The 12,385-nt window shown below is 52.7% G+C and overlaps 1 protein-coding gene across 1 annotated transcript in view; it reads right to left on the reverse strand.

The window, feature by feature from the left end:
- Nucleotides 1-12,385, reverse strand: part of Ccdc180 (coiled-coil domain containing 180) — a 66,318-nt gene that overhangs the window by 44,692 nt on the left and 9,241 nt on the right. The window contains exons 5-13 of the mRNA XM_032886983.1: nt 10,643-10,731; nt 8,178-8,281; nt 6,596-6,724; nt 6,408-6,518; nt 6,195-6,290; nt 3,877-4,040; nt 2,771-2,890; nt 1,636-1,715; nt 148-236 (exon numbers count right to left, since the gene is read on the reverse strand). Of these exons, the coding sequence (XP_032742874.1) occupies nt 148-236; nt 1,636-1,715; nt 2,771-2,890; nt 3,877-4,040; nt 6,195-6,290; nt 6,408-6,518; nt 6,596-6,724; nt 8,178-8,281; nt 10,643-10,731 (982 nt within the window). The remainder of the gene's footprint in view (nt 1-147; nt 237-1,635; nt 1,716-2,770; nt 2,891-3,876; nt 4,041-6,194; nt 6,291-6,407; nt 6,519-6,595; nt 6,725-8,177; nt 8,282-10,642; nt 10,732-12,385) is intronic.

Below are 12,385 nucleotides of genomic sequence, written 5' to 3' on the forward strand. Positions count from 1 at the left end.
AGGGGACCTGAATGCCCAATGGCCAGTGAGTACCTGGTGACTGACAGGGAGGGAGAAAAGCCTAGATCATGACCAAAGGGGATGGAGGAGACAGAGAAGGCCCCAGCACACAGCTCCTCTTCCCCGACTCCAGAGAAGAAAACCTACCTTGCATTCCTGCACACGGGACAGACACTGTTGCCAAATCTTCTCATACAGGAAGCGTACCAGTGACATGCTGTCCATGTGGTAGGTGTCTCCAGGGACAGAACATAAAATGGGTGAGATGAGTCAGGCATTCTCCCAAGAGTAAGAGAAAACTTAGAAGCAGAGGTGCTCCCTTCGCAAAGAGTATCAGCTCTGCTCAACCAAGAACCTCCGTAGCAAAGGTTGCTCTGCTCAGATTGGTCAGAGCCCTCTATTCAGGTCAGGGGCTGGTACCTCCCTCCTCAGAGAGTTCCTAGAGCCCCAAGAGGATGACCTCATATGAGGAGTTCGTCTCTAGCAAAAGGGGTCTTCTGGGACACAAGGACAATGGTGCAGTGAGGGTCTTAAATCTGAAATGTACACCATGAACTCCGGTTTTGAGCACATGTTTGACGGCTATGGCTGGGTGGCACTGTTTGAGAGGCTTTGAAACCCTGAGATGAGGCCTAGCTGGCAGAAGAAGTAGCTTATTAGGGGTGGACCTTTAAAGGCCACAGCTCTGCCCATGGTTCAAGTACCCTCTCTGCTCCCTGGTCCTCTGTGACGTGCAGAGTCTCTGCCATAGGCTCCCACCATCTTGCTTGCAGCTATGCCTTCGGCATCCGCTGAAACCTCGAGCCAGAGAGGTCTCGGCTCTCTCTTCAGTTGTTCATCATGTATTGTGTCACGGTCATGTGAGCGACCACTGCACGGCCACTGACTGACCTCACTGGGTTGTGGTGAGCCTCAAAGATGGAACAATGATCCCATCCTGAGAAGCACGGCTTGGAACCCTCTGTCCACAAAGTGAGAGGCTCCCTATGTCTAGCTTTGTGGTGCACAGTCTCTGCTGCAGTGAGCAAGCAGCCTGGGAGTACAAGAAAGCAAACAAGGGCGGCCATGCCCTGCAACTTATTTCCAAAACCAGGTGGCTGGCCTACGGTTGTGACCTGACACTCCTAATATGGGACAGTCTAAATTGTTACCACTTATGATTGAGCCTTCTTGCTGTGAGCTAGGGGCTGAACTATGAATAGTCATTAATCTACAAGGTAGGGGCCATGGTTAGCCCTGTTCACATCTCTGCTCTACAGGGGAAGACACCGAGGCCTTGAGGTGTCATGGCTTTCTCAAGGTTATGTATCAGGACAAAGTGGGATCAGACCTTAACCTCATACCTCCAACTCTAAGGCTCTCAGGAAATGGCCATTGTGCCATCTTGAGAGTTGAGCAGAGACTGTCTTTACCCCCAGGCTTAGGTCAGGGGTCAGATGTCAGGGGTCAGAATTTGAGACTAGCGTGGCTATGAACACTATGGGTAGTGAGCAGAGGAGGTCTTCAGGGCTCACGCATTCTAAAATCCCAGGGCAGAGGGGCCTCAGCTCCTCAGATATGTGGCTGGAGGGCTGACAGTGACAAGCTAGTTCTGAAAATGCTGAGAGTTCTGAAAATCCCATAGACATTGCTTACCAAGCTGCTTGTTGAGGGAAGTGAGAGAGTTATACCACTCAGTCAGCTGGTTTTTGTTATAGTTAGGGGGCAGGAGGTTACTGGGGGAAAGAAGAGATGACAGGTAAGCCTTGCATGCCGGAAGTTTGTCAAAATGGTTAGTATATTCAACATACTGTCAATAATATTACTGAAGAAGCTAAGGAACCTGTTGGGGTCTCCTGCTGCCCCAAACAAGTCTCAGAAAAAGGTCTTTTATATTATTCACAGTGTCACTGTCAGAAAGACTCTAAATGGAGCCTCTTCTGTAACAGCAGCATCCTGATGTTGTGTCCTCCTACCTGCCTCATACATGCCTCAGGAGGATGGGATCACATTTTATCAGACCTCTCATCCCTCTTCCCTCCTCCCTCTTCCCTCCTCCTTCCTCCCTCTCCCCTCCTCTCTCTTCCCTCCTCTTTCCTCCCTCCTCTCTCTTCCCTCCTCTCTCTTCCCCTCCCCTTCCTCTCCTCCTCCCTCCTCCCTGTTCCCCTCCTCCCTGTTCCCCTCCCTCCTCCCTTCCCTCCTCCCTCTTCCCTCTTCCCTCCCCTCTTCCCCTCCTTCCTCCTCTCTCTTCCCTCCCCTCTCTTCCCTCCCTCCCCTCTTCCCTCCTCCCCTCTTCCCTCCTTCCTCTTCCTCCCCCCTCTTCCCTCCTTCCTCTTCCTCCCTCTCTTCCCTCCTCCCTCTTTCCCTCTTCCCTCCTCCTCTTCCTCCTTCCTCTTCCCTCCTCTCTCTTCCCTTCTCTCTTCCCTCCTCTCTCTTCCCTCCTCCCTCTTCCCTCCTCCCTCTTCCCTCCTCCCTCTTCCCTCCTCCCTCCTCCTTCATCTCTTATCCTTCCTCCCTCCTCTCTCCTCTTTACTCCTTCCTCCCTGGTCACTGTGTCCTCATGAGCTCTTTGGCAGGAACAATCTAAGCTTCTTTCCATAGTGAGTGACCTATGACCTTTCTTGCCACTGGGGCCAGGGTGGTCAGCCCAGTCCTCTAGCACCAGGAGATAGCCTGGTGCAGAAGGGTTTCAGAGGGAAGATCTAGGCCACATGGCTTCCCTGCCAGTCCCCCAAAGGTGTTGGCTCTGGTGGTCTTCCTTCCTATACACCATACCACATGGTGGTCTTACCAGATGGTGCAGAGGTGGTCAAGCCTCACTTTTTGAAGGACCTCCTGGTTCTTCTGCATTTCTTCTAGTTCCTTCTTCACTTCTGGGGGATCCTGGATCTCCTCGCTAGCCATGAACTCACTGGACAGCCAGACACAGAGGAGAGAAGTGGGCCAGAGACCTGGGCAAGAATGCTCAGAACCCCATAACCCTGACCTACCAACCCAGGCCGTAATGGTCCACCTGGGCCTCTCTCTGGGTCACTGAGGATAGAAGGGAGATGAAGGGAGGAAGGCACGCGGCAAGAACTGCAAACCATCTCTCAGCACAGAAGCTTCAGATGCCATGGAGTCCTGACCTCCTACTCTGTGACCTGGAACAAGTCCCACTTCCACTCCAAGCCTTAGACTCAGCTGACAAAGCCCTGAGCCTGTGCCCTGCATCACGGGGAGTGCCCAGGAAGTCAGCTGTGGCCATTCGCTGCTGACTTTTGTAACAGTCCCAATCCTGGTTCCAGACTGGCTCTGTTTATAGCATCTCGCTAAATCATCACCGGAAACCCAGGGCTAGTAGGACACCTGTCATGTGGAGGGGGTGGGCTTGGAATGCTTGGGGACTTCATCAAGGTCACACGGAAGGACAAGGTTGAGCCTCAGCACACAGTGCAGAGATGGGGTCTCTCCTTCCTGTTTCTCCTACAGAGGAACTGTGCTCCTGAAAGGTGGTGGCATCCACCTGAGAAATATCTGTCCTTCCAGGCCAAGGGTTATAGCTGATAGGAGAGCATGGGAATTACTCAGATAATTGGGCGACCGCTCCCTGATAATTCATAGGGAGCTCAGAAGAGAGTTATGAAATAACGTTTGTGGGGGGAGACAATCTAAGATGGCGTGGACTCTGTGGGTCTAAAACGCTCCAGTCCCAGCTCCAGTCCCAGCTCCAGCCCCAGCCCTTCGTCAGTGGTAACTCTGTTTCTTTTGGATGCTTTTATCTATTCCTAACTTTAAACAGAGCGGCATAGGAAACTGTAGCGTTTGTACACGATGAAGAAGGCAGCAGGAAGGAGAGAGCTGTAGGTGGGAGCGGGGGGAGGGGTGGTGAGGGCGGGCAGGGAGGTCACCACTGACGTGAAGCGCTGTATCAGGCCCTCCTTCTTGAGGGCCTTCCAGGTGTCCACCAGGCTCTGCCAGCGGTGGCGGTTGTCAAGTTCCTGCTGTAGGGTGGCCTCAGTCAGGTTGACTAACAGCTGAGCGATGGCCCTCCGGTTGCCCAGGAGAGCCTGGTTCATGGCCTGTGGTCAGGAGGGGGTAGGGCTTTAGACTGGGCAGTTCTCTGGCCAGAGTAAGGCTGGATAAGAGGGACTAGGGGAGAAGTCAGGAGAGAGGTAGGCCAGGGCTCAGTGAGGCTGTGGTTGACTGTGAGGCGTGCTAAGGACCACTTCTTCAGGGGTCTTCCTGGAAGGCTTAATGGTGTTCCTGATATCAGGAACCCCAACCCAGATATGTAGCTGCCTGGCTCACTGCTTAAAAATGGGAGCGGGTAGCATACCAGTGACAGTTTGCTACCCTTACATTAATTTGTTCTGTTCCGTCGGGGCCCAGTCACATGGGCTAGCTTTGAGATCTAGACCCAAGGATGTGTCGGATCAGATCCAATCCCGGTGCTTCCAGGAGCACTCATCTGCATGTCCCCAGCACAGGACAGGAACGGCCCCCATCACACACCATGCTTCTGCCCTTTATTAGCCCTGCCGCTAATATGAGAGGCAGCTTCCCCCTCGTCGTGTAGGACACGACATGTGACTAAACCTGCTTCCTGAGTCTTCTAGGGAGTTGAAGGCATAGCCAGGTTCATGGGGAAGGAATCCCAGAATGGCTTTCCAGTAGGGCCTGAGGCTTCATGCCAGCAAGCCCTGTGCTGCTGGGGCCTAAGCAACTATTTCTTCGCCCTTCAGGTCCATGGCTGTGCTTTGAGGATAGGGCCAGAGCAGAGCGGTTTTGAAATTAGATGGGATTAATGCACAGGTGGCAACAGTGAGGAGATCAGGCACAGTACTGGGTTACAATCCAGACTGGAGGGTCCCTAGAGACACACCAAGCCTCAGGGGGACAAGTATTGCATATTCCCCATCAAGTGTGGACCTGCTGATGTTTATATGTGCCTGACGTATACGCGAGAGTGTGAGTGTGGGTATAAATTATTAAACTACAGAGGGGACCATGAGAAGAGAAGAGGGGGTGTCAGGGAAGGGGAGGGGTAACAGAACATGCGACAAGAAAACTGAGAGGAGGCTACTGAGGGGGGCTATGGGCTGGGGAGGGGATCCACAAAACAAATCGTGTTCAGAAAACGCTACAAAGAAGCACGTTTTGTATGCTAATTTAAAATGAAAATTTAGGGGCTGGAGAGATGGCTCAGTGGTTAAAAGTGCTTGTGGCCTCTCCTCAATTGGGTGGCTCACAACCACCTGTGACTCCAGCTTCGGGGATCCGGTGCCCTGTTTTGGTCTCTACAGGTGTCTACTATATACATGCGGCACATGCACACAGAGAGACGTCCATATATACACTTAAATTTAAACATAACTCCTTAAGGGTAAAATTTTAACATAAGGACAATTGTTACTATCAAGGCCTCTGCTGTCACCCGCAAAACACACCCTGGCAGGGAGGGAGCACTGCTGTCCCCAGTTGAAAGCCTAGGGCATGTTCAGCTCTGCACAAAGACCACAACACGCCTGGGAACAGCCCAAGCAAGAGCCCTCTCACATAGCAGAGGGGTCAGGGGTTCTTCTGGGGACATCATAAACAACCTTGAATGTCTTACATTCCTGACCCAGACAGCAGTATGGGGAGACTGGGAGTGGAGATCCAAAAGGTAGGTGTGGTGCAGCCACAGACACCCCTGGCTGGCAGGAGAATCAGGAAGAGAAAACCAGAGTAGGCTGGGACTGCTGAGCGCAGGAGGGACAGTGAAAGTCCTAAGACGACAGCACCCATAGCACCATACACAGTAGCTGGGCTATGGTTGCTGTGTGAGTAAGCCACTGGGCATGCAGCTATAAACAGCAGTCTACAGTGATTGCTATTGGGCTGGAGAGATGGCTCAGAGGTTAAGAACACTGACTGCTCTTCCAGAGGTCCTGAGTTCAAATCCCAGCAACCACATGGTGGCTCACATCCATCTGTAATGGGATCTGATGCCCTCTACTGGAGTGTCTGAAGACAGTGGCAGTATATTCACATACATACATACATACATACATACATACATACATCATTTTTAAAAAAAGAAAAAAGAAAATGCAGTTACAAAGGTTTGGTTCCCGACCAAAGAGCCTGCCTGAGTTACTGAGGTACGTCACAGATGTGATGTCCTGCTTTCCTGAGGCACCAGGCTCAGGATACCCTGGGTCACACTCCCCCTACCACAGGACACCACTCACCATGGCTTCTTTATCTATCAGCCTATATACGTCGGGCTGCAGGATGTAGGCGGTTTTCTCTATGATGCCGACATATTTCTTCAGCACTTCCTTTAGCTGGAGAGGAGAAAGTTGGGTCACTCTCAGTTCCCAGACTGCTAGCAGGAAAAAAGACTGATGCCCACACACCCTTCTAGAGAAAGCCACCAAAGAACTCATTTGCGGCCATCTTGCCTTGTCAGCTCGAGAAACCTCCAGGGCCAATAGCTCTTCATCCAGCTCCTTAATCTCCTGCTTCTGCTGCATGAATCTTTCAGCCACCTTTTCCCACAGTTCCAACAGGGTCTGCAAAGGGGCACCGGATCAGGCAAGGGGTTCCTGGAGAGGCAGGGGGAGCAGGCATAGTCACAGGGGACCCCTACTTCGATAGTGTAGCTATCGAGGTCTGGTTCGATCTCGACGTTCTTGAAGAGCTTGTCAACGTCCTCATCAGACTTTGAGATCTTTTTCAGAAGAAGTCTCCCTTTCTCCAGGATGAGAGGTTCCAACTCCTGTGACAGGCCAGGAGGTTGAGGGTTAGATAGGAGGCAGCCCCCCCTAGGGGGGGGGGTGGGGGGGAGATGCCGGACCCCATCTTGTCTCAAGAAAGATCCTTATCTAAACCGGGAGAGCTGAGAATTGATGATGGACTCACACCCAGAGAGGGCCAGGACACCTGGCGACGCACAAGGCACGGTGCCTGTGCGATGCCTGTTACTACTTGAGTCTCCCCTCTGCAGCTGAAGGAGGAGCTGCCATCCAGTCTAGCCTGTCAGGTCCCAAAGAAACTCAGGACAAATGGCTGAGGTGCCTATCTACACATCAAAGTGTCTGCTTAGCTTCAAGACTCATTCAGAAGCTATGGCTCCTTCACAACACTTCCCACCACACCCCTTATCCTAAACTCCCATCCCCCTCCCCTCCCCCTCTCCCTACCCTCCTCTTGCCTCCCCTCCTGCCCTCTCCCCTTCCCTCTGTTCCCTCAGCTTCTCTTCCTTATAAAACCCTGCACCTTCTGCCACTTGCCCTCTTGATCCTCTTTTCTTGGTCCTCTCTCCTCCTCACTCTCCCCCCACCTTCCCTCTCATAGTCCCGTTCAGTGCGGACCCCTCCACATGCCTCTGGCTGCACTCTCCCGCACATCTACAATAAAAACCTCTCCCTAATCGTACAGAGGAGCACTCTTGTCCTCATTTCAGCCGTGGCCCATAGCTGGTGTTCAACAGCCAGCCACTAAAGGAGCAGGTGAGAGGAAGGTGAGCTTGCTGTGGATATAAAAGCCAAGGCTGTTGGAAGCGAGGAACAGTGATGGTGGGGTTGGCATCTAACTGGGACATAAGGAGGACAGGCCGGTGTCTGCTCTGAGTGCCTTGGACACATGCCAATACTTGGGACTCGCGGTGGGGTAAGAGAAGAGAGAGGGTGAAGTGTGCAGGCTTGTGCATAACTTGGTCTTGTTTAGGAACCTTCCAGGCTCCTGTATGGTGAGCGATGAAGAGATGGTCTAGAGAGGAAGAGGAGCCACGAGTGAGGAAGTACGGAAGAGTCTGTGGTGGCTTGAATGAGAAATGCCTACCATGGTCTCAGGCATTGGAACGTGGTCCTTAGATACCTCTGCCCCTCCATCGGCAGGACTGGCAGTGAGTCAAAGGCTGGGCTTTGGAGCCAGACCCAAATGAGGTTCTGACTTGACCCCTTTCAAACCTATCCTGGAAAGACTCGGGGCCTCTCTGCAAGGTGAGGTACAAGCCTTTAACTTACAGGGGTTTTCTGAGAGTTATGGGAGTCTATGCTTATGCCCTTCCTCTATCAAGTCCCTTGAACACGCCCCCCTGTGATTCCATCCGTCTGTTGTGGTGAGACACTGAGGACACTGAGAGGAGAAAGGAGGCTGGGGACAGTGGGAACACACCTCCCCACCCAGGGGATGCTGCAACAACAGAGGAGACAGGAGCAGGGTCTCACCACCCCAATCTGCTCCAACTCTTCCTGAAAGCTCGCCAGCGCCCTCAGGTACTTCCTCTTCTTGTGGTCTTCATACTCTTGGAGGTTGCTCACCTTCTCAGGAACTGTGGGGGCAAACAGCAGAGCTGAGGCACCTGGCAGAGAGCATCCTCCCTCAGGCCTGAGTTCAGAGGCAGACCCCAAAGTCAGGCCAGCGGGCAGAAGCTTAAGAATTATGAGGAAAGATGCAAGTGAACGCTTGCACTGTGGGGACCAAGGCTCCCACTCACAGGCAAGTGACTGGGGTAGGGATAGCCTAGCTCTTGCCAACATGCTCACACTCGGGGTTCAAGCCCCGGTACCACAGCTGAGTAAACAGATAACTGGGCAAAGTTCCCAACCAACTGGTGTAGGTAGAATGACAGTGTTTATGGTGTTCTTCAAAAACAATTTCAGTCAGGTGTGAGCGGTGCATACCTGTCATCCCGGCACTAAGAAGGCGAATGCAAAAAACGAAAAAAGGGTTTATAGGTTCAAATACACATACGGGTGCCTCTTTAATTCAAAGGAGTCCTGATCTGATGAAATCGTTGTTAAGTAAGAAGTACTGTGGGGTGAAGTATATTTAATTGCCCCTCATCTACTGAGCCTCAAAGCTTAGTTCATCCCACCTTCAGTGTGCCCAGAGTACTTACATTTGTCTACAGCTGAGCAAAAACCACACAACACAAAGCCTGTTTCGCGTTACAGTGTTCAATATCACCCTGTTTAAAAGCCATACACTACCATGTAAAGGCCAGGACTAGGGATGAACACTTTGAATCTCAGTACTGGGGAGGCAGAGGAAAGTGATCTCTGAGAGTTCGAGGCCAGCCTGATCTATGCAGGGAGTTCCAGGACAGCCGGCATCACATAATAAAGAGACCCTGTCTGGGGTGGGGGGAGGCAAGCTAGAAATACATTTGAACCAGAGAGAGACCATCTGTGGCAAATTAGTCAACACTAGAGTACGCTTACCACACAGTAGTGGCATCCTAACTCCACTGCATCCGAGGACCAACTCAGGAGACTGGTGCTGTTACCAGCCTTCTGTAAGGTTCACACTCTGATCTGGGCTGAGTGCAATGGCTGGAGGGTGTGGGGTGGGAGACTAACAGATAAATGGGCCTGGAGCAAGAGTGAGGTGGGGATGTGTCTAAACCCCAAAAATCTCATCTTCCAATTGGCAGGAGTAAGGATCCATCCCTCCTCCCTGTTCTAGGCCTGCATGGCCCCCCCCGCCCCCGCCCAGGGTACCTGGCCCTTCTGACCCAGCCACCTCCATCACCTTTAGCATCGTGGCCAAATTTCAGGTTTAAGCACCTGGAATTCTTCTTCATATAAATGAAGGATTCCTGCCTCCCTCAGCCCAGCCAGTGAGGTGCACTCACCACAAACCCCACACACTCCCCAAGGGTTTATATAGCCCTGTTCCCCCCAAATAAAAGAGCTGTTTCACTAAACACTGTCTAGGAGAGCTGTAAGACGTCTCAGAGAACACCCCACGCCCCCACTCCCCCATCCTGCCTCACTCACAGCCAGACCAAGACCCTGCTAACCCTCTTGGCCTGGACAAAGTTTGTTCCTTTCCTTCTATCCTGGCTCAGTGATGCCAGAATTCCCCAAGGGCAGAAGCAGAGCCAGGCCTACACACTCTGTTTTGGTATTAAAGAACTAAATCATGTGGGGGGGGTGTTGGGGTGGGGGAGGGTAGATGGGGCGGAGTGGGGGGGTTGGCAGTGGAGTAGGGGGTAGAGGGGTGGAAGGGATGTGGAGGGGTGGAGTGGAGCAGGGGTGGGTAAGGTGGTGGAGGTGGGTGGGTGAAAGGAGGGGTGGTGGGGGGAGTTGGAGGGGAGGGGGGGGTTGGATTGGGGGTTGGGGTGAGGGAGGATGGGGGAGTGAAGGGGGGTGGAGTCAGGGTTGTTGGCTGAGCAGGTGTGAAGCTAAACCCTAAAGCCCTGAGCCCGAGCCCCTCTCCATCCTCTACTCTGCTTTGCCCTGTGTCTGTCTAGGAGGCTGGAAGCTGGCTGCCACCCTGGGGCTCTCAGCAAGAGAGAGGCACTCCTGCTGACTGGCAGTTGTGCCTTCTGTTTTTCTATACTGAGTCGCTTTTTAACCCTAAGGGCAAGTGTGAGGGCGCCCACAGGGGGATAATGTGAAACTGGACCGTGCAGTGAGAAGGAGGCGTGGCTTGAGAAGTGCAAGGGCCAAATCACACAAGGTAGCGAACTCCTTCCATGCTTCCTTCTTAGGAATTGCCCACTGTCAGTAGCCACTGGGTGTCCCTCCTGGGGTTACGCTCAAAAGGCATCCTCCAGGAAACCGAGCGCAGAGGACCCCCTGAGGGTGGCAAGAGCCTCTGTGGAGGAGCCAGAGCAGGCACCGACATCTGGAGACTTTCCTGCCCGGGGCAGGCCTACTCTTGGAACTGAAGGGCAAGACTTCACCTATGATGTCCATGAGGCCCTGCACCTCTTGGGAAGCAATCATGTCCTCTGTCAGACGCTCCATCTCCTTCCTGGCTTCTTCCTTTTCCCTGAGGAAACAAGTAGAGAGGAGTAAGGCCTTCCCCACACCCACCCAGGGCACCACGGGCATTGGCAGCTTCTCAGGCCCTCTCCCTATTCCAGACAACCTTGGAGGCAGTGTCCCAGGCTCCCAACCATGATGCTATGTCTCCAAGCTTAGTCTCTGAGGGTACCTAGACAGAGAGTCCGGTCCCTGATACAAGCTATAAATTCCTTGGCTGGCCGATAGGGTCAGGGTCTAGAACCATTTCCAAATGGAAAGGAAGGATTATGAAGGGTGAACAGTCAAGCTTTTATTGCATCTTTATTTGGTCCTTCCGCAGACCCTCTGTGGTAGTTTGAATAAGAATGGCCCCCATACACTTGTATATTTGAAAGTTTGATTCACTTTTGGGGAAGGTGTGGTGGTTGGAATAGGTATGGCCCCCATAGACTCATGTGTTTGAATTCTTGGTTCACAAGGAGTGGCACTACTAGGAGGTGTGGCCTTGTTGGAGGAAGTGTGTCACTAGGGGGCGGGCTTTGAGGTCTCCGGTGCTCAAGCTTGGCCAGTGTGTCTCTATCACTTCCTGCTGCCTGCCAATCAAGATGTGGAACCCCCAGCTCCTTCTCCTGCACCGAGTCTGCCTGCACACTGCCATGCCTCCCATCATGTTGATAGTGGACTAACACTCTGAAACCGTAAGCGAGTCCCCAGTTAAATACTTTCATGAGAGTTGCCTAGGTCATGGTGTCTCTTCACAGAAATAAAGCCCTAACTAAGACAGAAGTATTAAGAGGTGTGACCTTGTTGGAAGAAGTGTATCACTGATGGGTAAGTAAGTGCTGAGGTTTCAAAAGCCCATGCCATTCCCAGTTAGTTCTTCTCTCTCTCCTCCCCCTCCCCCTCTCCTGCCCCCTCCCCCTCCTCCCTTCTGCCTTATGTGTATGGTCCTGATGGAAGCCCTCAGATTCTGCTCCATGCCTGCCTGTTGCCATGATCTCCACCATGGACCCTAACCCTCTAGAACTGTACCCAGGACATTATCCTATGAGGCGGCTGGAGTAAGCCCACTTTCTGTAAAGGGGATGTAAAGGAGCCATTATCTCAAGCAGAGCTGGACGCTCACAGCCACTCCATGACACCAAGGCCCCTCAGGTTTGGATCTAGTTGGAGTGGACTGAGATCTCCCCGTAAGCTAACTCGTAGAGAGACCTGGGAGGAAAGACAGTGGCATCACATCTACAAATACCCCATCTCTGAGGCAAGAGAAGCCCCGAGTGCCCAACGGTTCCCCGAGGCCCTAGGCAAGCGGTATTTGCCATCTATTCTCCTATGAGGCATCACGCTGTCCCACGGGTGGGAGGAGACAACAGGTCTGGGCTGCAGCTGATGGGGCCAGACAGCCAGGCAGAATGGGGAGGCTCTTTCAGACCTTGGTATTTCAAATGTCCCGGACCCAGAACGGCTCCATAGGAGCCCAGAGGACAATGAGGTCCACTGTCAGCTCTGGTTTCTCAGCCACTTGCCCCGCCCCCGCTCCCGATTTGAGGAGTTGGTTTGTATAGTGAAGATCTAACTCCCCACCCCCAGCCCGACCCATACACGCTGTGGGCTGGTCTCCCCAGTATGAGAGTAATGAGTATATAGATTTACTGTCCTTTTACTGCTCTGCATGGAAT

This window comes from Rattus rattus, chromosome 1 (genome assembly GCF_011064425.1).
Source record: "Rattus rattus isolate New Zealand chromosome 1, Rrattus_CSIRO_v1, whole genome shotgun sequence".
NCBI lineage: Eukaryota > Metazoa > Chordata > Mammalia > Rodentia > Muridae > Rattus > Rattus rattus.